Consider the following 23437-nt stretch of genomic DNA (forward strand, 5'->3'; position numbering starts at 1 on the left):
GCAGCTGTTCTGGGCCCAGCCCCAGCTGCTCGGCAGCCCACTTGCCGGCAGCCCAGCCCAGCGAGCTGGGCTGGGCTTCTTCTTCTTCTTTTTCTAATTTCTTTTTTTAAGTGTTTTAATTATTTATACTTATAATATTTAGTTTATTTTGTATTTTTTTAACATGTTTATATTTATTTTATTTATATTTTTTTTCTTGTGAAGCTTATCTTTATAACATAATTAGTAATAATTAATATAAAAATTATTAAGATCTATAATTAATAAATAATATTGTAATTATGTAATTAATTAAAAATATTCATAAAATAAAATTGGTAAGATATGTGAAATTAAGGAACCTCCTTCTTAATTCAATATCTTTATAACATAATCAATCGAAAACCCATTTAGACGATCCCAAATAGCAAAAATTGCCATTAATAAATCTCGAAAATAGTAAAAAAAATGGGAAAACCCATCTAAACGATCCCGAATCGCAAAAATCCATCGTTCATCGCCGCCAATGGCGGCGAATATTGATTAGGATGCCGTTTTGCTTCAGCTGACCAAATTTGAGCCTGATCCGATGTCGTCGACCTGATCTGCTGGTTCTTAACACATCACTGTTTCGCCTTTCGATTGGATTTCTGTCTGTCCAATCTATCTAGAAACGCACTACTAATACATTCCGCATCACTCTGGCAAAACTACAAAAGCCGATAAAATTTGTCATTTATGAAATGTAGGGAAAATGGCAAAAGAAGGATTTTTTCCAATTTAATTTAAAAAAATATTAACGAAATGACATCTAGATCCTCGTCCTCCTTAATTTCATAAATCTTACCAATTTTATTTTATGAATATTTTCAATTAATTACATAATTACAACATTATTTATGAATTATAGATCTTAATAATTTTTTATATTAATTATTACTAATTATGTTATAAAGATAAGCTTCGCAAGAAAAAAATTACAAATAAAACAAATATAAACATGTTAAAAAAATACATAATAAACTAAATATTATAAGTATAAATAATTAAAACACTTAAAAAAATGAAATTAAAAAAAAAAAGGAGAGGCCCAGAGCATTTGCTTGGCGGTTGGTCTGCCAAGCGAGCCTCGCTCGGCAACCCAACTGCCGAGCGAGGCCCAAAATTGTATATACCTTTTTTAAAAAAACAATTTCGTAAATATTTATTTTAAAAAAATTAAATTGGAAAAAAAACCCGAGGAAATATCACTTCTCATTTTCTAATCTAAAAACTAAAATAGACGAGGACCATAACTACAATTTACAAATGTAGGATAATCAACTGGTAAATACTTGATCATAGGACGAGAAAGGACATCAACAATGCGGCTTTTCAGTTTAATTTTACTCAACGTGATTTTCTAATCATCCTTTTCTAAATATTGAAATGTATCCGGCCCAAATCACGGGGATGGAAAACTAGTTGAAATGAAAAGTTGAGATTCAAATCATTAAGATAATTATTTTAATTGTCGCGACTTTCTTGTGCTGTGATCAGTATTTCAATTGTCGTGATTTCTCTGCTGTGATCCCAAAATTTAAATTATCGAGGGTATAGTTTTTCCCCTAAATACAAAAGGTCCAAAATTTCCCCATAATCTTTCTTCTTTTATTTATTAATTTTGACATCTCCATTCATCAATAACCCGACTTTTGAAATTGTCAAGGGGCTTGTGGGTGTTGCAGTTCTGATTCGAATAACCATGAATATAAAAAGTAGTCGAGAAAATGACACAAATGATTTCTAAATCTTGGCTCAATGTGTAATATAGTTATTGAACTTTTAATTTGATCAATATGGTGCATGAACTTAAATCCAACATGCAATGTGGTCTGTGAACTTTCAATTTATTCAATGTAGTTCTCGAACTTTTGAAACATGTTCAACTTAGTCATCGAATTATAAGAAAATGTACAATATCATCCATGATGTTTTATCTCATTGGCTAACTTTAAACTCTACATTCGTTAACAACCTGAGTTTCTTTAATTGTCAAGGAGCAGCGGTGTTGCCAGACGCAAAGACTCGTTAAAAGACACATTGGCCATCGCTCTAGAGAATCTGTAGTAACTTGAAAGTGGCGTGCAACTCAGCATTACCTTTCAGCTACTTCGTATAGAAACTCCACTAGACAGCTCAACCACATCTCTTTCCTTCCTTTTCTTACCACGACCAGAACTGCATTGAAGCTCATCCAACGTTGTATTATGTTCATTAAGAAACTTTCCTGCCATTTTCAGCCCCCTAAAAATGGAAAACCGAAGGAGATGGGTTCGAGCATGAGGAGAGTCTATACTGGTGCAAAGAAGGCCGGGTCATTATCTGCAGCAGACGAAATTAGTATCACAGTGCGTGCAGCAATACTGATGATGTCCACAAATGGAACAAAGTGTGTTTGCTTAGGTGGAGATAAATTGGACAAAGAAAATCGATGGTGTTCCTACATGAAACGAAGTCACTCTCGTTGAGTGGAGGAAAAGAGGAAATTAAAATTGATGGGTAACCAACGCATTGATGTGATCTGTTGACTACCATTTCACCTCCGTGCATGAGCTTCATAAGCTCTTTGAGAAAGAACCTGACCTGCGTATAAGAAAGCCAAAACTGGCATTGGAACAAGTCCCAGAACCTGAATCAAGAAAACCCCACAAGTTGCTCCGTCCTCACCATCGAAGGCTGCGAAACACCTGACCCTCGAATCTCCTGTTTGCGAGTTTTTCGGGTTTGTGCCTGGCTCTGCTCTGCTGTGCTTTAACCGTGTTCTCAGACCGGGTTAAAAGCCCGGATCTGAGTTTTTGGTTTGTGACCTGTTTCCGTGATTTTGTTTTGGTGTATTTTAACTGATCGAATGATGTGAACAAACCAAAGGAGAGGATGATCTGAGGCTTTCGAAAGTGGACTTGCCTTGCAAATTTTCTTGGAAGAAACCTTTCTTGTCATCAATATTCTACTGGGAAATGTTTTCCCCCTTTAACTGATCAAAAGTTTGGCTTTAATTAGTACAATAATTGTCAATGAAAATGTGTTTCGTGCATGGTATCCGAGAGCATGATATCTGTCCGGAGTGACATTGCATTCACTGATATACTCTAGGCTAGCTTACATTAAACTTTAGGATATTGACTCCTCTCTACTTGCAGGAAAAAAAAAAAAAAAAGACGATGGAGAATGCTCTCAGAAAAATCCCAGATTTCTTCAAAGTGTACAGGCCAGAATATAGCTCCCGAAGAATGGTGCGAATATGCTCTTTTTTATGAACTGTTTTTAACTCGGCAAATTGTTCTATTCCTTGACTCACATATGACGTTCATTGCAGCGCATTCCTAGAGATTTCCTGGCGCAGCTAGACAGGCCACTGTCGGGAGAGATCCTCCTCAGGCGTTGCACTGGGCGGCATTGGCGTGTGAAGGTGATTTTGGAGGCACAGGACGCCTATTTTGATGATGGCTGGCAAGAATTTGTGCGGGACAACTTAGTCGAGATAAACGACTTTATGGTGTTCTCCTACCGGAGTCACGGTGTCTTCAGTGTTGTTGTCTATGGGCACTCTGCCTGCGAGAAGAAAGAGTGCCCCATCCCTGAGGAGGTTGAAGAAGGAGGTGAAGCCCAGGAGCTTGACAGCGACGATGATGAGAACTATGAGGGTGAGGAGGAGGACGAGGAGGAGGAGGAGGAGGAACATGAAGCCAGGAGGAAACAGTCAAAGAAAGAAGGTAATAGCAATCATTCAAGATTCTTTAAGTTTTCGCACATTTTGATTATATTGGGGTACATAGCTTCCAAGCGATGAACTTCTTAGTTTGTTTGCCCGTGTTATCTGATATACAGGGAACACTGTAAAGAGGAAAGCTGCTGATGAAGATCCCATTGACGTGGAGAGGTACATCAACACCAAAAATCCGTACTTCGTGACGATGATCAGGAATCGCAGAAGTGCTCCCTTGGTATGCTTGCTCTTCGATCCTGCTTTTCGTCTTTCATAGTATATCCTCCTGGAGCGTGATCTTCTTATGAATATTTTTCTCTTGCCCTCGTGGATCCAGTCTGTCAATTTGCTGCAATGTGCCTTTCTTGCTCTATAGAATAATCACTAATGCTTATTTTTAAAAATGGAGATTTTGGCTTATAATTATTGGCATAGAGTCCTCGTTGCATTCACCTGCCTCGTTGCAGTATGTTCCATGCACTGCACTAAACGATTACGAACTCAAGTTACCTCTGGCTGTTGAGTTCCAAGATCCCAACGGGAGGACTTGGAGAGGGAAGGTTAAGGTGTGGAAGGATGGCCGCACCTGGATCAGCGGCTGGAAGGCCTTATGTCGCCATCACAATTTAAAGAAGAACGACCGGTGTATATGTGAGCTTCTGGAGAAAGACGGAGTCACCGGTCGCATCATTAAGGTTCACATCCTATGAGGCGACAGTAGCTGAAAAACCCAGCTTGTGGCGCCCCCAATCTGATCGGGACTTTGGCTAATCGTAGTTAACTTTTGATGTGGAAGCTTCAGTTACTTGAACAGTATTTTATTACTATGCTGGACTTCAATGTAGTTCTTCTGGCTGTCATTAGTTCCAAAACAATGTTATACTGCTTTTCTATTCGGTTCTTCAGTTCCTGCAAGTTGTATCTTAAATTGTAATTGCAGTGGGAGTTATTAGATGGAACAAGTTGGTATGAATGGGTGGTCCACATTCACTGCAAACCAAAGGGTAACTTCATTGTTTTTCTTGGACAAAATTTGAAGCTGCAACAAATCTCTTCTTGAGCCAACCGCACTCACCTTATCCTTTCTCTATCTCCATTCCTCCACATACAAAGTCTCACTTTGCTTCCATCCATTTAGTTCGGGCTGTGGAATTCCAGGAAATGGCAACCGCAAACGCTTCTGTCGCTCCCTGGGCGCTCGCCACCTCCCCCTCTGCCGTGAGCAAAGGGAAGAGGATGAACAATCCGAATTACATAATGGGAATGAATGCATATGGTGGGCTAAAAGCTCACAACACCGTGGCTTCCCTAGGAGTCCCTGTGTGCGGGGAGCAGCCATTTGCAACCTTGGTGAGCTCTTTGAGGTCACAAGGAAAAGGCAGAAGGGGAGGAGCTCTGTCTTCTAAGTGCAATGCTGTTGGGGAGATGTTTCGGATTGCGGCCATCATGAACGGGCTTGTTCTAGTTGGTGTTGCGGTTGGGTTTGTTCTCCTCAGAATCGAAGCCCATGTAGAAGAAGCCGACTGAGAAGTTGAGATGTGTTAACGATAAAAGAGCGATTGATTTATTTCTGAGAATAAGAGAAATACTTATAAGCTTAAGATTAAGCCTAGTACAATTACACTTATACCCCAACCTGCTAATACTCTAACACTCCCCCCCAAGTTGGAGCGTACATATCAAAAAGACCTAACTTATGACAAATATATGAAACTCTTCCACGTCGAAGAGGTTTTGTGAAAATGTCTGTTAGTTGCTCTTCGGAACACCGTTAGTTGCTCTTCAGAATGTGTGTGCACCAATCGCATGTCTCCATAGTTCACCTTTTCTCGAATAAAGTGACAATCCACCTCTATATGCTTTATTCGCTTGTGAAACACTGGATTGCTAGCAATATGAATAACCGACATATTATCATAACATAGACTAGATGATCCGATCATAGGCAGTCCAATCTCAACTAAAAACATATGAACCCATTGGAGTTCACTTGTAACGTTAGCCATAGCACGATACTTGGTCTCTGCACTTGATCGGAAAATAACAGACGGCTTCTTACTTTTTCATGACATAAGATTACCACCAAAAAAGACGCAGTATCCCGAAGTAGACCGACGATCCAAAGGGCAACCAGTCCAATCCGCATCAGAATATCCTATCATCTCCAAAGACTCGGGAGTAGAATAACCAGATATATGAAGATGACCCTCATTATGAAACACAAGTCCTTGACCCGGAGCTCCCTTTAAATACCGAACAATTTGTAGAGCAGCTTGCCAATGAGTAGTACGAGGAGATCTCATAAATTAACTTACCACACTAACAGTGAATGAAATATATGGACGAGTAATGGTAAGATAGTTTAACTTGCCTACTAACCGACGATACTTCTCTGGATCATGAAGAAGTTCTCCGTGTTCATTATCAAGCCTTACTCCAGGGTCCATGGGTGTGTCACCGGATTTAGCATCATGTAAACCGACCTCCTTAAGAATTTCAAGAGTATATTTTCGCTAGGAGAGAGCAATACTGCCATTAGCATAGGCAACTTCGATGCCAAGAAACTATCGAAGATAACCTAGGTCTTTAGTGCTAAACTCCTTCCGTAGAAATTGCTTGAGTCGTTGTATACCTTTAACATCACTTCCCGTGACAATGATATCATCAACATAGACAACAAGAATAACACACCATTTTAAAAATGACATACTAAATATTGAGTGATCCACACCGCACCGATGCATGCCAAAAGTGACAACCGCATCGTTAAAGCAACCAAACCATGCACGAGAAGATTGCTTAAGTCCATAAAGAGCTTTTCGTAACCCGCACACCTTCTCCCCCTGAGCAACAAACCCAAGTGGTTACTCCATATATACTTTCTCGTGAAGATCACCATGAAGGAATGCATTTTTGACATCAAGCTGATGAAGAGTCCACTATGATCGAGCAGCCAATGAAACAACGATATGAACAGAAGGAATTTAGCTACTGGAGAAAATGTCTCATCATAGTCAATATCATAAGTCCGAGTATAGCCCTTTGCCACAAGACGTGCTTTTAAGCGCTCAACTGAACCATCTGGATTGTGTTTGACAACAAAGACCCAGCGACAACTCACTAACTATTTATTAGCCAAGAACGGAACCAGCTCCCAAGTTTTATTACGATATAATGCAGCTATCTCCTCTTTCATAGCACGAGCCCAACCAAGATGGACCAAAGCTTCCCGCACACTACTCGGCACAGATACGGATGCAAGGGATGACACAAAGATAGACATCCGAGGGCTCAAATTATGATAAGACACAAAGTTAGAAAGAGGATACCGAAACCGAGTACGATGAGTAATAGGAGAACTGGTAGGAGATTGTGGAGGAGGATCAGAAGCCTAGACTAGAGGTGGTGATGGTGGGGCGGTTGCTAGTAGAGAGTTACAACCCCAAACAAAGCAAGGATAGCGTGTATAAATCGGAAGATGAGTCGGTAATGGTGAGCCTGGATCCGATGGAGCAGCATTAGGAGTAACAGACGATGGCTCCGGCTGAGATGTAGGTGTAGAGTGTGGCAAAAGATCCATGGTTAATGGTGTTTGAGGACGAGCATCACTAAAAAATGCTTGATCCTCAAAGAAAGTCACATAAGCGTAAACATACTCCCGACGACGAGTAGGATTATAATGGACATATCCCTTTTGAGTACGGGAGTAACCCACGAATATACATTTTTCTGCACGAGGAAATAATTTGTCCAATCCATGAGATAAAGAATGAATAAAACAGACACACCAAAAAATATGAGGGTGAACAAACCACAAAAGATGATCGGGATGAAGAAGAGCATAAAGAATAGCTCCTTTCAACACCGAGGACGGAAGACGATTAATAAGATGATATGATGTAAGTAGTGCATAGCTCCATAAGGATTTAGGCATATGAGTGTGAAGGAGTAGACAACGAGCAACATCCAACAAATGACGGTTCTTACGTTCAGCAACTCCATTTTATTGCAGAATGTGAGCGCAAGAACTCTGATGTAAAATACCATGAGATTTCAGAAACGGAATGAAGGTAGAAGAAGAAAAGTACTCACGAGCATTGTCGAGACGCAAACACTTAATAGAACAATCATACTAAGTATGAATTTCATTATAAAACTAGCAAAAAGAATGAAAAACTTCAGTACGATCTTTTATTAAATATAACCAAGTAGTACGAGTACAATCATCAATAAAAGTGACAAAATAGCGAAGACTAAATGAAGACTCTCGACTAGGACCCCATACATCGAAGTGAATTAGCTCGAATGGATGTGAAGCATGACCCGAAACACGAGGAGAGAAAGACTCACGATGGTGTTTACCCAATTGACACATTTCACAATTAAACCGAAGACCCGAACTATACACCAAATGAAAACGTCGAAGTACGTCCGCCGATGGATGACCAAGACGGCAATGTAATCGATAAGTATCATCCACAGCTTTATTTCGAACTGTTATAGCAACAGCAATAATCTCGGGATATAGGATGTACAATCCACCAGCTTCACGCCAACCACCTATTCAGCATCCAGGTCTTCGATCCCGAAGAACACACAAAGACGAAGAAAAGATAATATCGCAATCAAGATCACGAGTGATAGAACCGAGCGATAATAGATTGTAAGGAAAGTGTGGAATATGATAAACAAAAGGTAAGGAGATAAAGGAACTCAATGATACACAACCTATACTAGTTACTTTTGAATGAGAACCATCTGCTAAGGTGACTGATGTAGAAGGAACAGATGAAGTGGATGTGAAAAGACGAGGATCGCTAGTCATACGATGAGTGGCACCGGAATCAATAACCCAAGAACGAGGAGGAGCTCTACTGGACAAAAGACAAGTAGGATCATCACGCCGTGCTAAAGTAGCGATAGGACCAGAGACACCACCACTCACTCTGTCATGCTCCGACCAACTCGTCATATTCTGCACGAGTCAAGTGTACCGTACCCTCTCTAGAAGAGGATCCAGGGGAAGGAGCCCAAGGCTTGGTATCAATAGAAGCATGTAGACCCCGCAGCTCGGGATGGAGGTCATAACAATAATCAATAGTATGCCCAGAAAGTTGGCAATGAGTACAAAAGCGGTTCGCTCGACCACCACCACAAGCTCTTCTAGAATTATTATTACCACCACCGCGATCGGCACCTCGACCTTGAAAACCACGACCACGACCACGGTAAGAATTATTAGAATTCCAATGTCCACGATCGCTAATACGGCCACGAGTCTCTTGATCTCCACGAACCACTATAGCACTACTGTCTGAAATTGTTGAAGTCTTGGAACTAGAAGTGTAACGAGCAGCTCGAGAATATACTTCTTCAATGGAAGGAAGAGTGCTCTAAGAGGTAATCTGTTGACGAAGAGTACTACGATTTGGACCAAGGCTACGAAGAAAGAGCACGGTTATCATGTCCGCTTCTCGTTGCTGCATCCGAGTAACTGTGGTAGTAGGTGGAAAATAAGACTTGAGGCGTTGATACAAATATGCAAAATGAGCATAATGTTACGCCAAACTAGCATCACCAATTTTGGCTTCAAATAAAGTCTCCCACATATCACAAACTCGACTCATGTTATTCTCGTCCGAATACAATAAAGCACACTTCGTTCATACCTCACGGGGCTATAGTGCAATCCATGAAAAGATGACGAATAGATTCGGCATACTTCCCCATAAAAGTGTACGCAAAGTAGCATCTACGTACTTCCATTCTTCTAGACTAGCTGGATATGTAGGTGGTTCTTCTTCAAGCCATCTAGACTGGCAATTAGAATAAATAAAAGTTGAAAGAGCCGTCGACCAAGAAAGGTAGTTGGCACTGTCCAACTTGACCAAGGTATTGTGTATATTTGTCATACTATAATATGAACCAAAAGATACTGAACTCGAAGAAGCACTAGAGGGGCCCAACCCCGAAACAATGGATGGAGAACTAGATGAACTAGTAGACATCCTCACAAACCACTAATCACTGGAAACTTGACCCGTGTATGTAATACATAGCACACCCCACTTACTATAGAACTTCTTCGAGTATCCACAAATCTCAATAACCCCACATGTCACTCCAACTTCGGAACACAAAACCGACACTTCAAAACTTCACATTCGACCAAAAAACAGCACCACCAAATCCAATGCTCCTTTTGGACACCACAACCAGTGCTAAATTCACCACTACCAGCACCAAATTTCAACCTCGGATCAACGAAATCAACAATAAACCACCTATCAACGAAAAAGGCCATTCACGGTGGCCACACCTTCATCGATAAACCCACTCACAGCAGCACAATTAGCACAATTAACCCATTCACGAGAGCACTTGACTTACAACAACGAGGTCGCAAGAGAAATTGACCTCAAATTAGGTCGTCGGACCGGGCGACATCTGCCTTGGGGTCGCACGGTCCGGGCAACTCAGCCTTGGAGTCGTTTGGCTTGGGTCGCTTAGTCCGGGCAACTCGGGCCTTGGAGTTGCCTAGCCGAGTAGTCCGGCCTGGTTCGCCGGGTTTGGGTGACACCTTCCTTGGGTCGCCCGGTCCGGGCGATTCAGACCTAGGGTCGCCTGGTTAGGCGACTTCTTCTAACGTCAAATCCTTCGTGGATGGGTTTGGTCGAGTTGGAGTAGGAGTTTCGTGGAGGTTGGTGGCCGTTGGTGTCAAATCTAGGGTTTAGTTTTTTTAATTGAGCTCTGATACCATATTAACGATAAAAGGGCGATTGTTTTATTTTCGAGAATAAGAGAAATACTTATACGCTTAAGATTAAGCCTAGTACAATTACACTTATACCCCAACTTGCTAATACTCTAACAAGATGATTTGGCAGGTCTATAGGCTATTATATCAAGATGAGTTGCGGCTTATTGTATTGTTAAGCAATGATCTCATTCCTTTAGCTACGCTCGCACCAAAATATGGCGATTTTGTAAGTTTCTCTCTAGTAAAGATTGCCTTCAGACCAGATTCTACCCTCGCATCTTGATGGCTAGTGTTTCACCGCAAACCTTTGCATCTCGATGGCTAGTTTTTCATTGCTTCATATAAAGGGCTAAATTGGCTCGATCATCATTTGCAGCACAAACAGGAATCCTTACTCAAACATCGCTGATACGTTAAATCACAGAAATTGATATGGAGAAACGGAATGAATGTGGACTTAATTCTGAAGAGGCATATATAGCTTACGAAAAGTGCTATCAGAGAATCTGGCTACACGAAATTTCTGAACAACCATTCTTAGACATTAACCGTCATTTTCAGGCAGCCACGGCGCGTGGAATACTTTGCAATGCAACAACAAATGCGAAGTTATGGGCCTCGCTCAGTGTGCTTGCCCGGAAATGCTGCCTCCCTCTGATCAGGGACTGCTGATCTTGAAACTTATGCCCTTTCCTGTCAACCATACTCAACATTGACGACGAACGATGTGGCTGCTAACAAATACTACCAGAGAGAAGAATTTGGTGCGTTCGAGATTCCTTCAGTTATATGTTGTCTTGTATGTATCATATGATTCATATCCAAAGGAATAAACGCATGAGCTTTCATGAAAGTTAGAAGACAAGTATTCCATCCACAATTAAGTGCCTACGTTGACATGTTTAAACTTTGAAGGATGAAAAAAATCTGTTTTCGCACGTGTTTCTCTAAGCGCGATACACGTTAGGGGGGACCAAATCGGACCACCCAGAGCGGGACCGGTGGTCCGGTTCCCAATTCTAGACGGAGAGGTCCAGTTCCAGTTTCTAGGGTCCTAGAACCGGACAACCCGGACCGGACAAATCGAAGTTTTTTTTTTTAAGTTACCCTCTCTTTACTTGTTAAGGGTGTCTAAGAAATTTTACCAAATTGAGAAACTATTGGCACTCTCTATTTTTTATTCTCCTATGTAGAAGTCTTTTTAGTTACGCGCTGTTTTTTTTTTTTAAAGTAACCAAGCTCATGTGCTCTATGTTATGAATGGTGCATATTTTTTTTTTTTTGGCATGTGTCCGGTCTAATGGAACCGCCCGGGAACTGGCCGGTCCAATTCCCGGTTCCGGAAAATTGAAAACCGAGACCACCAGTCTAGTTCTCGGTTCTTGAGGGGAACCGGACTGGACCAGGAACCGATCACCCCTAATACACGTAGCTGTGCTTGCCATGTCCAGACATATTACATAATTTCAGCCGATCAATACGTCTTGAGTTGTGTCAACGACACCTCATGAAAACATAGTTCGCAACTGCCAGCACAGATGTACAAGTAACAAATGCCAGCACTGTCCTCTAGTTGTTGATGCTTGTGGGATGCAATTACGCTACGAGATCTAATTCCAATTGAAATGGAACTTCTGTCGAAGTCGACATCCCACAGCAAACAGGTTAAGGAACTCCGATTGATGTGATAAGCAGACTGTTGGATTTTTCCTCTCTATTGGATGGGAATTGCATGCTTTGACTTGCGCACGAGATAAGATAGGGTGGAAGAAAACTTTTCTGGTGAGGTCATTTTCACCCGGCACTGCATTGCTTAAATGTGGGAGAATCTTCCAAGAAGGGATGGAGTTTGCGCGCCTCCTACCGGTCCGGTCCAAACAAAGACAGAAAGTTTCCCTCAATAATTGTGGCTCCACCATGCCCATTCACTCCCATCAAGACGAAACAAACGTGCTCCCATCATCTATACTAGTTTTATGAATCAAGTAGATGACAGTTCAAGAAACAGTTCGACTCGCGCTTGGAAAAGGGAAAGCATATATTCCCCACATATCGCTCATTTGGTGATTGGTTTTATCCACCGCATCATCGATGAAACAAGTCTACATAATAGCTTATCGAATCGCGTTCCCGTGACGGATTCTTAAGCCTTTGTCGACTCGGCAAAACAGGCCATCCGAAATTGCTCACAAACCATCTCAAGACTAGCTGCAAACCATGGGGCTACTCTCCCTCGACCTTCAAAAGATTGGCCTTGCTGTTCTTCTAGTCATCATCTATCTCTATGCTTCACTGCATAGATCCAAAAGAAGCAACAAGACGGGCCAAACCCTACCAGAGGCAGCAGGGGCGTGGCCTTTGCTCGGCCATCTTCATCTCCTTGGGCCAAACAAGCTGCTGCACAGAATCCTAGCAGCCATGGCTGATCAGTACGGACCGGCCTTCTCTATCCGCCTCGGCATACACCGAGTACTCGTGGTAAGTAACTGGGAAGTGGCTAAAGAATGTTTCACTTTGAATGACAGGGTCTTCCCCACCCGGCCTAGATCGCTATCTGTCAAACTCATGGGTTATGACCACGCCATGTTCGGGTTCGCTCCTTATGGTCCATACTGGCGCGGTATGAGGAAGCTTGCTGTGGTTGAGCTCCTCTCAAACCACCGGCTCGATATGCTCAAGCATGTGAGAGATGCAGAAACCAATCTTTTAGTCAAGGGGCTGTATGAAAAATGGTTGAGCAACGGCGAAAACCCAGTTACAGTGGACATGGAGAAGGATTTTGGGCATGTGGCCATGAATATAACAGTGAGGATGGTCGCAGGAAAACGATATCTAAGTGGTGACAAAGGGGATGAAGAGGAGTCAACAAGATGTCAAAAAGCTCTGGGAGATTTCTTCTTTCTTGTGGGGCAATTTATGGTCTCAGATGCAATACCCTTTCTAGGATGGCTAGATGTAGTGAAGGTAAGAAATGTTCGAACAGAATCAAGATTGTTATTGACTCTGTCAGCCAAAAGTTTGATCCATTTGACAACCAACGCGTTCTTTTCGTGAAGGGACGTGTGGCTGAAATGAAGAGGACCGCCGAGGAACTGGATTGGGTTCTTGGAAGGTGGGTGGAGAACCACCGGAAAAGAAGGGCTGCCGCAAAAGTCGAGGATGATGAGCAAGACTTCATTCATTTCATGCTCTCTGCAACAGAATTGGAGGATGGGAAGTACTCTGTTCAAGAGGCCGATACTATCATCAAGGCCACTTGCTTGGTACACCTGTCGAACTTTCACTGCAAAACCTTCTTGATCATCTTTTTATTATTATTATTCTTGTTCTTCAAGGCTCCTAGCAGTACTGGTCCAGGTTTGTGCTCCTAGTTCCGAGTCAAATTAATAATTACACAAGCTTTCAATGTCATTCAGAAGGAACGTCGATTCTCCGGGCAATAATTTCCAAAATAACTCGTATTTCAAACTTCTAGAATGTCTCCAAGTGGAAATATAGTGCACATACAATGTTATATAAGCTATAAACATTTCAATCCACACATAGAAAAGAAAAGAATAACTATACATTGGAATGATTAGACATTTGAAGATCATTACGTTCTCATGTTCCTCATTTTACAAACTTTCGTACTCTTACCCAAAATTGTTTAATTTAGTCCAGCAAGAGCACAGAACTAGCCGCTGGGAAATGATACTCACCCATTTATATTGCAGAGTGTGATATTGGGAGGAAATGACACCACGGTGTTGACTCTTACATGGGCACTATCCCTTCTCCTAAACAACCACCACTCGCTAGAAAGGGCCCAAGATGAGCTGGATGTCCAAGTTGGCGAGCACCGCCAAGTGGAAGAATCGGACATTAAGAACTTAACCTACTTACAAGCTATAGTCAAGGAAACACTGCGTCTTTACCCTGTACTGCCACTTTCTGTACAAAGGGAAGCGATGGAAGACTGCACCGTAGCCGGCTTCCATGTCCCTGCAGGTACACGCCTTATGGTTAACTTGTGGAAGCTGCAACGTGACCCCAGAATCTGGTCACGAGCATCAGATTTTCAGCCAGAGAGATTCCTGACCGACCACGTTCATGTGGATGTTAGAGGTCATTCTTTTGAATATATACCATTTGGTTCTGGTAGGAGGATGTGTCCCGGGGTCTCGTTTGGCCTACAGGTAGTGCAACTTATTCTTGCCCGGCTGCTTCATGCATTCAAACTGGAAAGAATCTCAGGTTCAGAGGTTGATATGAGTGAGAGTCCTGGATTGACAATGCCCAGAGCGACACCACTGGAGGTTGTACTTACACCAAGGTTACCAGCTACATTCTACTGAGCTTTCACAAAGAAAGCACCGAGTTAAATTTGTGTCCCATATGTCTGTACCTATATTGACACTGCCTGTATGCATGTGTAAATGGAGTTCCCAAACAGATAATTTGCTCTGCCTTGCCTTGTCAACCATTTTCTGCAATACATGTCTAGCCTAATTTCTTATCGTATCTGCCATCTCAAAGCCCTTATCAAGTAAACAGCCGTGATCCTGGTTAACTCAATGCCATAACCCAAATCTGATCCCAGCCAGATGCTGATCTGACCCAAATCACCCTCACCTAAGCAGCAAAACATAACCCACCATGTGATATGATTCAACTTTTAAAACATAGAGACAAGAGTGGTGTGCTCACAAGCAAAAAAAAAAAAAACTGGAGCATGGATCTTTTTCAGACTCTTGCCATTATGGATGCAGTTGTAACCATCGACGATATTACAATAAATTACAATGGCCCAAATAATATGGTCTTGCAACTGCGTCCACTACTGAAAAGAACATTTCGCAGAAGTACATTCTTGCTTGCAGATTTCTCATCACCATGGAGCGCTAGCCTCCTCCTCGAACACTAGTTCATGCCTCTCTGCATTCGGTTTCAGAGATTCTATATCAGCATCGAGTCTTTTCTTCAACTTCTTCAACTTCGATAGCCTTACTTGAACGCTCTTCATCTCCTCCTTGACTGCAGCTTGCTTGCTTTCGGCATCTCGATACCTCTCTAACTCCGAAGCGACATTCTTGATTTGGTCCAACCGAGCGCGTAAAAATCCAACTTTCATTCCCAGAAGCTCAAATCCCTCCAAAGTCTTATCCCACATCTCAAGGTCTGCTCTCGAAGTGGAGAGGTTGCTAGCTTTAATGGCATCCGCAATGTTGACTGTTTCAGAAATCATCTCAGCAGCCAGCTTGTAATTTATGCTCTTGAGAAGGTTGTCATGCAGAAACCCATTCTGACTGGAGCAGAGGTCCGAATATCTTGTCCTCTGGTACTCAGAAAGGTCAGAGTCAATAACTGTGCCATTGACGAGTACGGTCAGACTGTTGTTGCTTGTTGCCTCTCCGCAATCAATGGCAGATATTGAGTTTGAGAGTCTAGTCCCATGTGTGGCATCCGGACCAACCTCATTGCCCAACTTGGCAGACTGATCAGGCGTGCATGGGGGATTAGTATCCAAAACCATCAAGCTTTTGCTATGAGCATTGTCAGGAGATGCGTCTTGTGAAACAGGTCCTGAGCTTGGGGACTTCTCGTTGGGTATGACTTCCTTGTCCATCCGATTTTCTTTAGCATTTTGGCAACATTGGAACATTAGTTCCAGGAACTTTGCAGAAGCATTTGAAAAATATAGTGGAGGGGAAAATGAAGATCTATGCAGTTTACCGGAATCATTTTGTTTTCTGGGTGCATCCAGACCAAAAGCCCCTTGGGAGCCACTCCCTCTCACAATGTGTACCTACAGTAATATCAATGACAAAAGGATATGATCAGCTGTGGGAACTTTGATCTGGTCACCAAAGCATGATCTGGCTAAGAAACATTAAGAGATTTGTAAAAAATAAGAATATGACAAGCCTGCTATCTCTTCTCTCAGTTCCTTTTGTTTTCTGGCACTATTAGGGTTATGGTGGTAATTGTTTACATCCACAATATCATATTCTTGATTTTGATTCAAGCTTCTACACGTCACCAGCTTATTGTGGAAATTATATGATACTATATCATCCAAAAACAGACCTTACCAAAATTTACCAGACAGGCCACAAATCTCGGTCCTGCTGCTCCAAATAATTGGAACAATGGTCCTAAATACTCATATCCAGTCCTGTCGCCGAATTATTCCTCGCTAAATGCTAGTAATGCACTGATTTACATTTTCAATGCTAGTCTTTGTTTGCTATCCACTAGAGATCTCACAGGGTGGTTGTGTTGCTCTCAAAACATTTAAAAAGCATTCAGGACCATCAACTGCCTCCTTTTATTCCCTAGCAAGAGAAGTACTCGTTTGCATGGAAATGATGGCGTATGACTTATTATATGAAATGTCAACCAAATCGAATAGAAATAACCCGAATTCAGCAGCACTCTCTTAGCCATCATATCTTATGGTGAACTGCCATCCATTTCTTTCTCAGGTAGAACAGCATCTTGAACATTTGTTATACTTATTACCAATCCAAAAACCTATTATCAAGGAAATGAATCAAAAGAATCTTGCTTCGCTTTCTCGCATATCCAAAACTAGCACCAGTCTAGATAACTTCTATTCTGTTATATGCATTAAACAAAAACAAAAGGGATTACCTTGAAGATGGAGGGTCTGACCAACTGGAAAACTAGTACATCGCCCTCCTTTAATTCTCGAGCACTTGAGAACTTTTTCCATCCAGCACTTAGGGCTGTCTTATCCACAATGTAGTTTACAGGGTATTCTTCCCCATTCTCATCTTCCAAAGTAACAGTGATATTGTGCCTTGGCATATGCAATTTGCAGAATGGCATGGGAAGATGCTGCACGAAAGGAATGGGGAAGTGAAAATCTCATTCTCCTTCCATGACTCTCTCATTCAAACATTAGTAAAGAGTTCTGGACTCACCAGCCAAAATCCAGTAGTAACATTTGAACGCACCATAGTCTTCAGGAAGCTAGGGATTTCAGCTGGCAAATTTGCTCGAAACTCTTCCGCCCGCTCCATGGCAGGAGATTTCCCCCCAACATGATCATAGTGATATAAGTCATCAACAACAAGTCTCTTCTGTCTGAAAAAAAAGTGGTCGCTGAAGCGGTCAGACTTTAGATACTGAAGTTTATTGTTAGTTGAAGAAAAGTGAAATCATCGACCTTTTTGTCTCCCTATGGTAGGTTGATGCCACCTGCTCATGCATCGAGAAAGTTTATGATCAGTTAATAAGAGGTATCAATGTATGCACTTCCAGCTGATAATAAAGAAAATTGCATCTGATACAACTGGATGACAAGTTTAGACTTGAAAACACACAGGACAAAGAAAAATGCCAAATAAGTAACTCCAAGGAAATAACTCAGAGCCACTGCGAACTTCTTCCGTATATCCAAGCAAGTTGACAAACTTCTTGTACTAGGCATCAGCATTACCAAATGAATAACAAAATGAAGTAATCCAATTGACTCCAAAAAACACAAAAAAGAGCAACCTTTTTCCCAGACACTGCACCCCAGTGGTCAAGCTAGAAAAAGAATTTGAAAAAAGTCAGGCCGATGTTGTTTTGGTCATTGTAGTAAGCCTGATGCCTGCAAATTCTTCGACATGAAAGTGTTCAAGAAGCGGAGTCTTAAATCCAGGATATCTTGTCGAATGTGATGAGGGGGAAGATAGAGATGTTGAGAATTGAAGTTCTGGTCCTAGTAAAACCAATATCAGCAGTTTTCCTGGGCATTTATCTAGGAGTTCTTCAAAACTGTCCTGGAACAGCCAATGAATAACTGGGAAAACTTGCCCAGAATGAAAAATGAGCAGTCAAAAGCTTCCTAATTTGAAAAAAAATCCACATGATGCCCGTTTAGTGGCTCCTTCCAGAATCCTAGAGCACAAATTCTGAGGAAAGTGGATGCAGAAGTGGGCATCATGACGAACTCTGACCATTATCAGGCTCCATTTCACAAGTTCAATCAATCCTGGAGCATTTGGCCATTTTCGTGAAGACGCGAAAGGAGTAACGACCAATCTCGCCCTTCTTCAGGATCAAACAAAAACCCTAAACAAGAAGCATCCTAAACACTGAAGTGGTAAAGGCACGCAGTGTACGAACAGAAAATGTGAACGATACTTCTCCATTCGTCAAGACAATCGTATACATTGAGGATAAGCAAATGACCCCCAAAGTTCAAACGGTCCTGAGGACGGGAGCTACGACCATTGGCAACTTCAGGGAGGTAAAAGATAAACAGCAAAAGAGATACATCCTCACTTGTTCAGACTTGGGATCTGGATCCAACGGCTTCTTGACCATCAGCGACATCTTGATCTCGGGTTGTCCTCGCTCTTTCTGGGTATGAAAACCCACAAAAAGTTTCACAGTAAAGATCGAACAATCCCAATAAAGAGAAAAGGAAAGAGATATCGGGAAGAATCAGGAGAGCTGCGAGTGGAGAGAGAGGTGAATCCTAGTCCGTCATTTTGGGGGTTCTGTAGTGTCGTTATCTCACCCGAAGGCTCAAGTAGGTCTCCTCTTGAAAGTCCGACGTTGTCGCGCTCTTCCGTTGCCTTTTCTGGTCCCGTCTTCCCTGAAGTCACTAGGAACAAAAACACCGGGTGAATCCGAAGGGCGTCCTAGCAACAGCTTCTCCTAGATTTTTTCACTCAGTGGTAATAACTCCATTTGGGTGGCAATTTCAGTCCACTGCACGTATTCGACGTCGAACCAGGGAAAGAGAACGACGATTCATGGTTGAATCAGCATAAAAATCAAATTTTTTTGAACGAATCTTGCCTTTTCGTCATGAACCCACTAACCTTACATCGAATCTTGAACCGTACATGAAATGCAGTTGCGGATTCTTGGAGGGTTGGGTGGTAACGTTTCTGCTCTCAAAAAGTTATTTTGATTAGGGTCACTTTCATTTTATGTTATTCCCTGAATGAGTTTTAGGATGAACATGATAATACTTCTACTTAGAAATTAATTTTTGATCAAAAGTTAATTTTTTTACTTCTACTCAGAAGCAAAATTTTATTTTTCTACTGCTGCTCCAGAAGTTGATTTTCGACTATAAAAATTCGTTTGGTAACAATTGAAAATTTCTACTTCTAAAACATTATTAACAGAAAATCTTCTATGAAAAATTATTGTCATCCGTCGAAAAATTTCTTAAATTTTTTTAAAAAATAATTTTTACTATTTTAAAAAATATATATTTATTTTTTACTATGGCGATCGGAAATAGCGAATCGACAGAAGCAACCAGCGAAGGGCAGCGGGCAATGGCGGTGGTGGTCGGTGATCACGGCCGGCAAGAGGCGATGGTTGGTGATCACAGCCGGCAATTGGATGCGGGTTGTGGGAAGCGGCGAGCGATGATCGTCGGTTAGCAGTGGTCGCATGCGGCGATGGGTGGTGGCTAACGGTGGATGGCGATGGCGGTGGTCGGCGGGTGTCGGCGGCGGCGACGGGTGTTGGTGGTCAACGATGGGCGACAACGGAAGTCGGCAGAGGCGGGCCTCATCAAAAAGAGGGTGAGAGCGTAATAAAAAGAAGGTGAGGTAAAAAATACTTTATGAGGTCTTTTTTTTTGTCCAAGAAGTACTTCTTGAGGTGAGAAGCTACCTTTTTTTTAGCTTCTTAAGTCAGAGGAAAAATAACTTCAAAAGTGAAAATTCATTTCAGAAGTAAAAGTTTTTACCAAAGGGATTTCTACTCCAATAGCACTTCTAAAGCAAAAATTCACTTCCGGAAGTGCTATCATGCGCACCCTAACCAACCTCGGAAGCTCGGTTTCAAAAACATATTGAAATTTGTGAAGGGCATGCATGATAACAAATGGAACTAGTCCATCACATAATTTAAGGGCATGCATGATAACACTTTTGTTTTAGAAAATCAACTTCTAGTCAGAAGTTGATTTTTTTACTTATACTCAAAAGCAGAAATTGATTTCTATTATAGAAATTCGTTTGATAACGATTGAAAATTTCTACTTCTAAAACATTATTAAAAAAAAATCTTCTATAAGGAATTATTATCAACCATCGAAAAATTTCTTAAATTTCTTTAAAAAATGATTTTTACTATTTTTAAATTAAAAAATTATTTATTTTTTACTCTGGTGGCGAGAGATGGCGACTCGGCGGCGGCGGCCAAAGGAGGGCGGTGGTGGTCGGCAATCACGGCCTGCGGCTGGAGGGGGCGATGGTCAATGATCACGGCCTAGGGTGGGCGGCGGTCACGGCTAGTGATGAGCAACGGGAAGCACGAGGCGATGGTCGCGAGCAGTGATGGGTGGTGCCCAGCGGTGGTTGGCGATGGACGTGGTCGGCGATGGTCGACGGTTGTCGATGGCGGCGGTGGGTGTCGGTGGTCAATGGGCGGCCCTCACCAAAGCTTGACTAGGCCGGCCCTCGCCTTGATAGGCGAGGTCAACCCTCGCTCGAGGACGATGTGGGGTTGTCACCCGGATCGGCACACGGGAGCGAGATCCTTGGGAAAGGGCGACGGGACGACGAGGTGACTAGGAAAGTGAATGACGAAACGAAACTCACCGGAGTAGTGCAAGGAGAACGGCGGCGGCAGATGAGTGACAAAAGAACGTCGTCATTCATTTTTAGGTCGAAAGGCAAAATTAAGAGAGCCGAAGGTATGCAGTGAGAGAAGATGTCGTTGCCTTTTCCCTTTTCTCGAAAGTGTTCCTTTTCTTGAGAACCAACTTTTTTTTTTGTTCTCAAAAGTGGTCTAAAAATGTTCTCGGAAGCAAAATCAGAATCATAATTATTTACGTTACCAAACATATTTCTGATTTTTTTTTATTTCGAAGAACATAAATGGAGGAATAGAAACGTTACCAAGCAGGCCGAAATCTCTTCCCTAGTCTTCTTGGCTCTTGGTCTTGCAAATCTGACCTATTGTCTAAAAGCTTGAGGTTGGATGATCTTTTCCTTCTTTTCGTGATATGGATAGATTCCGATGAATTCATCCTTGAAGCCCATTCCATCGGCAGCTAATTACTGTACTTATTAGACGATTTTTCTAGGGCACCAACAAGAGAAAGGTTTCACATTTCACCGCTTCAAACCGTCTCCAATCTTCCTGAGATTTCCTCGCTTAGTCTAGATTGCATTTTGAGAGCATATTGCATGAAATTAACTTGGGGATCAAATGCTATGTGAACTTGCTTCTTGAACATTAAAGTTGATTGGGCCTTAAAGCAAGGTTGGTCGAACTCATGGTCAAAATTTTTCCGTTCCGTTTGTTTTCATGAAAAATTAATAATTTAAAAAATATATTTTTTAAAATGATCATTTTAATTACTCACAAGAATGAATGAATGATACAAACGATTATTTTTAAATTATTCATTCTTCACGAGGCAAATGGAACCTTAAGGGCAAGTCAAATTCCTCGTATTTTGCAGCTTATGACAACTGGGAACACAAGTACCTCTATTCTCATACTTTCACTTTTTCCTTATCCTAATCAAATTATATAATCAAGTTCTTCTACGTTTGCAGATTTTCTAATTAAATCATTCTGAAGCCAAATCTGACCAAATTCAATTAACGTAATCATCAAACGACATCGTATTATGTCTATATTGATTAATTTGTATTAACATCATACCTCAACATTATCCACATTACTTAAGTGTTCCTTCACATGTCCACTTCGCCCTCCCTACATTTTTTGCACATCATACTAGGGCATCGCCCGATGGAGACGTTAGCTGAATTTAGTCGAAGTTGATGTCGGAGAAACATAATTAGAAATTAACTTGGGGATGAGATGCATTAGAAGTGAGTGAACTTACTTCTAGAACATTGTACTTGATGGGTCTTACCTGAGGTTCGTCCAATTCAATGGTCTAGACTATTAGGGGCAAGTCAAATTTCTCCTTTGGTGTGTAGGTAAGTGCAGCTAGGAACACAAATACTTTTCCTATGTTTATTTTCTAATCAAGTCAATATTTACATAATCAAGTCCTTCTAGTTTTATACATTTTCTAATTATATCCCTCTAATACCAAATATGATCAAATTTAATTAATGCCATCATCAAACAATATCGAAATGTGACGTGGATAAAAAATTTTCTAATGTGGATGTCCATAGGGGCCAATTTTTGTCCACACCAAAGTCCAACGATGTCTATATTAATTAAGTTTTTTCACATGTGTCCGCTTCAGCATGCGCATCATACTTTGGCGTGGAGCGACAGGGATTTTATATGAACTTAGTTCAATTTGATGTCAAGAATACTCGATTAAAGATTTTGTAAGAGTAAAGCTTGATTGGACAAATTAAAAGTATATGAACTTGATTAGAAAACGTGCGAACAACGAAAAAGGAGACTTTTTCGTTATTGAATCTATAATACATAATATTATATATGAAATCAATTTTCTTTTTGGCACTAGAGAGACATCCTATGAAAATAGACAAGTTCATAAAACTTCTTATAGATATCAACTGGTTGTGGATAGTTGCTAGAAAAATATGATTGTACATGGCCAAATTATCTACAATAAACAATCTGTAATTTTGAAAGAGAGGTTTTTGGTTATTTGGTCACTGATGTTCAATTTTTTTTCTATGCACAATAAATGCCATTGAACATTCGGTCTCATCTAATAATCAATCCACAAAAGGGTTTTCAGAATGATTTTTTTTCTAGCTGTTGTTAATAGGTTGATGGCTAATCAATTTAAATCGGAAGAGATGCAACATAGAATGGGAAGGATAGGCAAAACTAAATTAATATTTCCAAATCACCTCCGGCAAATAAAGAAAAATCAAATCATCAAAAAATTGACAAACGAACCGTCATGATATATACCGAATTGTGAATTTCATAATGACCTTTTTCAGTGTATCTATAATTTATATTTTCTATATAACGAGTCCGTGCTCAACAAACTTCAATTTACACAT

General features: G+C 41.2%; 5 protein-coding genes across 8 annotated transcripts in view; 4 read left to right on the plus strand and 1 right to left on the minus strand.

Annotated features, from left to right (window-relative positions):
* Window positions 1-23437, plus strand: part of LOC115735585 (DNA repair protein REV1) — an 870695-nt gene that overhangs the window by 523216 nt on the left and 324042 nt on the right. The window lies entirely within an intron of this gene.
* LOC115735975 (B3 domain-containing protein At4g34400-like) lies at window positions 2493-4661 on the plus strand. Of its 3 annotated transcripts, none has more exons than XM_048272958.1 (5): window positions 2493-2750; window positions 3168-3254; window positions 3338-3734; window positions 3850-3965; window positions 4195-4661. In XM_048272958.1, the coding sequence occupies exons 2-5, from the start codon at window positions 3183-3185 to the stop codon at window positions 4435-4437; spliced, it is 828 nt and encodes a 275-aa protein (XP_048128915.1). In that variant the 5' UTR covers window positions 2493-2750; window positions 3168-3182; the 3' UTR covers window positions 4438-4661. The 3 variants fall into 3 exon arrangements, with proteins under 3 accessions (XP_048128915.1, XP_030523324.1, XP_030523320.1); XM_030667464.2 differs by having other exon boundaries at window positions 2493-2730; window positions 3171-3254; XM_030667460.2 differs by having other exon boundaries at window positions 2494-2743; window positions 3171-3254.
* On the plus strand, window positions 4790-5260 carry LOC115735977. Its single transcript, XM_030667465.2, has one exon. The coding sequence runs from the start codon at window positions 4889-4891 to the stop codon at window positions 5252-5254; it is 366 nt and encodes a 121-aa protein (XP_030523325.1). The 5' UTR covers window positions 4790-4888; the 3' UTR covers window positions 5255-5260.
* LOC115735829 (xanthotoxin 5-hydroxylase CYP82C4-like) lies at window positions 12474-14940 on the plus strand. The gene is made up of 3 exons (XM_030667253.2): window positions 12474-13451; window positions 13544-13750; window positions 14204-14940. Exons 1-3 carry the CDS (start codon window positions 12705-12707, stop codon window positions 14822-14824), a joined length of 1575 nt encoding a protein of 524 aa, XP_030523113.1. The 5' UTR covers window positions 12474-12704; the 3' UTR covers window positions 14825-14940.
* On the minus strand, window positions 15209-19033 carry LOC115735830 (B3 domain-containing protein Os01g0234100-like). The gene is made up of 7 exons (XM_048272942.1): window positions 19006-19033; window positions 18768-18845; window positions 17662-17693; window positions 17417-17579; window positions 17124-17330; window positions 16203-16275; window positions 15209-16103 (listed from the first exon to the last, which is right to left on the minus strand). The coding sequence occupies exons 2-7, from the start codon at window positions 18816-18818 to the stop codon at window positions 15358-15360; spliced, it is 1272 nt and encodes a 423-aa protein (XP_048128899.1). The 5' UTR covers window positions 18819-18845; window positions 19006-19033; the 3' UTR covers window positions 15209-15357.

Source organism: Rhodamnia argentea, chromosome 11 (assembly GCF_020921035.1).
Source record: "Rhodamnia argentea isolate NSW1041297 chromosome 11, ASM2092103v1, whole genome shotgun sequence".
Classification (NCBI taxonomy): domain Eukaryota; kingdom Viridiplantae; phylum Streptophyta; class Magnoliopsida; order Myrtales; family Myrtaceae; genus Rhodamnia; species Rhodamnia argentea.

Coding starts and splice junctions, on each gene's coding strand:
- LOC115735830 (XM_048272942.1), bottom strand. CDS start 18,818: ATGTCGCTGATGGTCAAGAAGCCGTTGGATCCAGATCCCAAGTCTGAA. Junction 17,331..17,416: donor TTACTACTGGATTTTGGCTG/GTGAGTCCAGAA, acceptor CCTTTCGTGCAG/CATCTTCCCATGCCATTCTG. Junction 16,104..16,202: donor CAGAAAACAAAATGATTCCG/GTAAACTGCATA, acceptor AAAATGCTAAAG/AAAATCGGATGGACAAGGAA.
- LOC115735977 (XM_030667465.2), top strand. CDS start 4,889: ATGGCAACCGCAAACGCTTCTGTCGCTCCCTGGGCGCTCGCCACCTCC.
- LOC115735975 (XM_048272958.1), top strand. CDS start 3,183: ATGGAGAATGCTCTCAGAAAAATCCCAGATTTCTTCAAAGTGTACAGG. Junction 3,735..3,849: donor GAAACAGTCAAAGAAAGAAG/GTAATAGCAATC, acceptor TCTGATATACAG/GGAACACTGTAAAGAGGAAA. Junction 3,966..4,194: donor ATCGCAGAAGTGCTCCCTTG/GTATGCTTGCTC, acceptor GCCTCGTTGCAG/TATGTTCCATGCACTGCACT.
- LOC115735829 (XM_030667253.2), top strand. CDS start 12,705: ATGGGGCTACTCTCCCTCGACCTTCAAAAGATTGGCCTTGCTGTTCTT. Junction 13,452..13,543: donor GATGGCTAGATGTAGTGAAG/GTAAGAAATGTT, acceptor CTTTTCGTGAAG/GGACGTGTGGCTGAAATGAA. Junction 13,751..14,203: donor TCATCAAGGCCACTTGCTTG/GTACACCTGTCG, acceptor TTTATATTGCAG/AGTGTGATATTGGGAGGAAA.